We start from the raw sequence: 2813 nt of genomic DNA, 5'->3' as shown, positions 1-2813 counted from the left end.
GCAACCTCCAACTCCTGGGCTCAAGCGAGTCTCCTGCCTCAGCCTCCCAAGTAGCTGGGACTATAGGCGCCCGCCACAACGCCCGGCCATTTTTTTTTTGGTTGCAGCCATCATTGTTGTTTGGTGGGCCCGGGCTGGGGATTCGAACCCGCCACCTTAGGTGTGTGTGGCTGGTGCCTTAGCCGCTTGAGCCACAGGCGCCGAGCCCCCTGAGTTTCTTATATAGTGAGTCTCCAGGTTTTCTTACAGAGCTTTTTTTCCCAAACAAGCCCAGAGGCATCTGCCAAGTAGTGATGATTCTAACATTTATTGAGCACTTACTATGTGCCAGATGCAGCAAGTGCCCTGGGCACCCCTGACCAACACAGTCCCTGGATAGGAGAAATACACGTCATGCCGAGCCCGAAGGGTTGCTGAGGGGGTGTGTGTGGACATCAGGGCTGAGCGTCCTTGGGAGGAGCATGGGGGAAGACACATAGCACAGACAAGGGCCAGGCGTGCAGGCCTTTGGGCCAGGAAGAACCTGTGTGGAAATGGCTGGGCCTGGGAGTGGGGAGGTCAGATCTGAAGGAGGTGGAGCTGCCTGCACTGAGACCAGAGGGGAGCGGGTAGAGAGCCTGGGGGGAGGCTGACGCATGGTAGCACAGAGAGGGGTCCCCAGACTTGAGCTGTATGGGGTCCCCAAGGGAGAGCACAGGCCAACAGAGGGAGAGCAGCCACAGGCAACAGTTGGGCACTAGGCCAGGCAGGGAAGGAAGCCTTTTCTTTTTTTTTTTTTTAATAAAAAGACAGAGTCTCGGCTCAGCGCCCGTGGCTCAAGCGGCTAAGGTGCCAGCCACATAAACCTGAGCTTGCAGGTCCGAATCCAGCCCAGACCTGCCAAAACAACAATGATGGCTGCAACCAAAAAGTAGCCAGGCATTGTGGCGGGCACCTATAGTCCCAGCTACTTGGAAGGCAGAGACAGGAGAATTATTTGAGCCCAGGAGTTGGAGGTTGCTGTGAGCTATGATGCTATGGCACTCTACCCAGGGCGACAGCTTGAGGCTCTGACTCAAGAAAAAAAAAGACAGAGTCTCACTATGTCACCTTTGGTAGAGTGCTGTGGGTGGCATCACAGCTCACAGCAACCTCAAACTCTTGGGTTTAAGCAATTCTCTTGCCTCAGCCTCCCAAGTAGCTGGGACCACAGGCGCCCGCCATAATGCCCAGCTATTTTTTGTTACAGTTGCCATTATTGTTTAGCTGACCCTGGCCTGGTTCGAACCTGCCACCCTTGGTGTATGTGGCTGGCACTGTAACCACTGTGCTACAGGTGATGAGCCGAAAGATGCCTTCTGAGGGCCTGTGGAGTGTCAGCCTCACCTGCAGCCTTCAGGGGATCCAGGGCTGATGGGAGGTGGCAGTGGCCTACGCCTCCCTGGCCTTCACTCTGAGATGGGAAGCCCTTGGAGCTGGGCCTCACCACTGACTTCCCCACCTACAAACTGTTGCCTAGACACCTTCATCTGCTGAAGATTTTAGGGGCTCTAAAAGGCTCCATGAAGAAGTGGAGGGCAGCACAAAGGCCAGAACCACATTACAATCAGAGAAATGGAGCCCAAGTGAGGGCACAGGAGCCTGTTCCTAGACAACTAGACCAGGAGCTGCTTACCCATCGATGACTGGGGTGTCCCTCATGATCCTCTCCGCCTCGTCTCTGAATAAGTCAGCAGCACAGACGGCCACCAGGGGCCAGAACCACCAGCCTGGCATGGTGATGAGGTCCCTGGTGATCTGCTTTGACACACCTCTGTGCTGGCCTGGCTGCCGTGCAGAAGGAGCTTGGGGCTGTAAGGAACTGCTCTACCTGCCAGAAGAGAGGACAGAGGCCTGTGTGAAGGAGCTCTTCCATTTACAGCTTCCCCAAATCAATGAATAACCAGAACATTCCCTGTGGGGGAGGCTGGGAGGGAAGGGCGTTACTGTCTGGGTGAACTGGAGGCATAGTAAGAGGCTGGAATCCCAGACCCAGCTGGAAGGATGACTGCTCAGAGTGAGTGGTTAGTGAACATTGTCCCCTTTGTGGTTTTGCTGGTGTCTTCCCCACCTAAAGGGGAAAATTGAGGCAAACTTGACATAAGTAACGAGTATTGGGGCCAAGCCTGGGAATTACCCAGAATATGTCCTCTATAAATCGCAGTCTCAAGTAGATTTTTAAAGAAAAAAAGGCAATTCCGGCTCGGCGCCTATAGCTCACCCGGCTAAGGCGCCAGCCACGTACACCTAAGGTGGCGGGTTCGAATCCCCAGCCCGGACCCGCCAAACAACAATGACGGCTGCAACCAAAAAATGGCCGGGCGTTGTGGCGGGCGCCTGTGGTCCCAGCTACTTGGGAGGCGGAGGCAGGAGACTCGCTTGAGCCCAGGAGTTGGAGGTTGCTGTGAGCTGTAATGCCACGGCACTCTGCCCAGGGGGACAGCTTGAGGCTCTGTCTCAAAAAAAAAAAAAAAAAAAAAAAGGCAATTCCTAAGTTGTTTACCAATCACTTATATTAAAACCATATAAGCTATTGATCATTGTTCTATCACAAATTCCAGGAAGGTAAAGGGTGAGGCAGCTAAATGGGGAACTACTGGGTAGAAGAGAAAGAACACAACGCCTCTGAACACTGGCTCACAACTGCTGGCGGACAAAGGCTGGGGCCAGTCCCTGTCTCCCTGAGGTGCATAAACTCTGCGCCCCTCACTCAGCCCAGACTGTTACAAGCTATTTTCTTTTCTCAGTATTATTATCACCACACACCTCTCAGGCCTAGGGGTGAGTCTCAGGCC

The 2813-nt window shown here is 53.9% G+C and overlaps 1 protein-coding gene across 1 annotated transcript in view; it reads right to left on the bottom strand.

The window, feature by feature from the left end:
• The window catches only part of DPEP1 (dipeptidase 1), a 6459-nt gene extending 4704 nt beyond the window's left edge, over positions 1-1755 (bottom strand). The window contains exon 1 of the mRNA XM_003800834.3: positions 1655-1755. Coding sequence (XP_003800882.1) covers positions 1655-1755 — 101 coding nt within the window. The remainder of the gene's footprint in view (positions 1-1654) is intronic.
• Between the last annotated feature and the right edge of the window lie 1058 nt (positions 1756-2813).

Source organism: Otolemur garnettii, unplaced genomic scaffold (genome assembly GCF_000181295.1).
Source record: "Otolemur garnettii isolate 467f Iridium unplaced genomic scaffold, OtoGar3 scaffold00185, whole genome shotgun sequence".
NCBI classification, from domain to species: domain Eukaryota; kingdom Metazoa; phylum Chordata; class Mammalia; order Primates; family Galagidae; genus Otolemur; species Otolemur garnettii.
The sequence above is the reverse complement of the archived record's forward strand: the minus strand, read 5'-3'. Positions and strand labels throughout refer to the sequence as shown.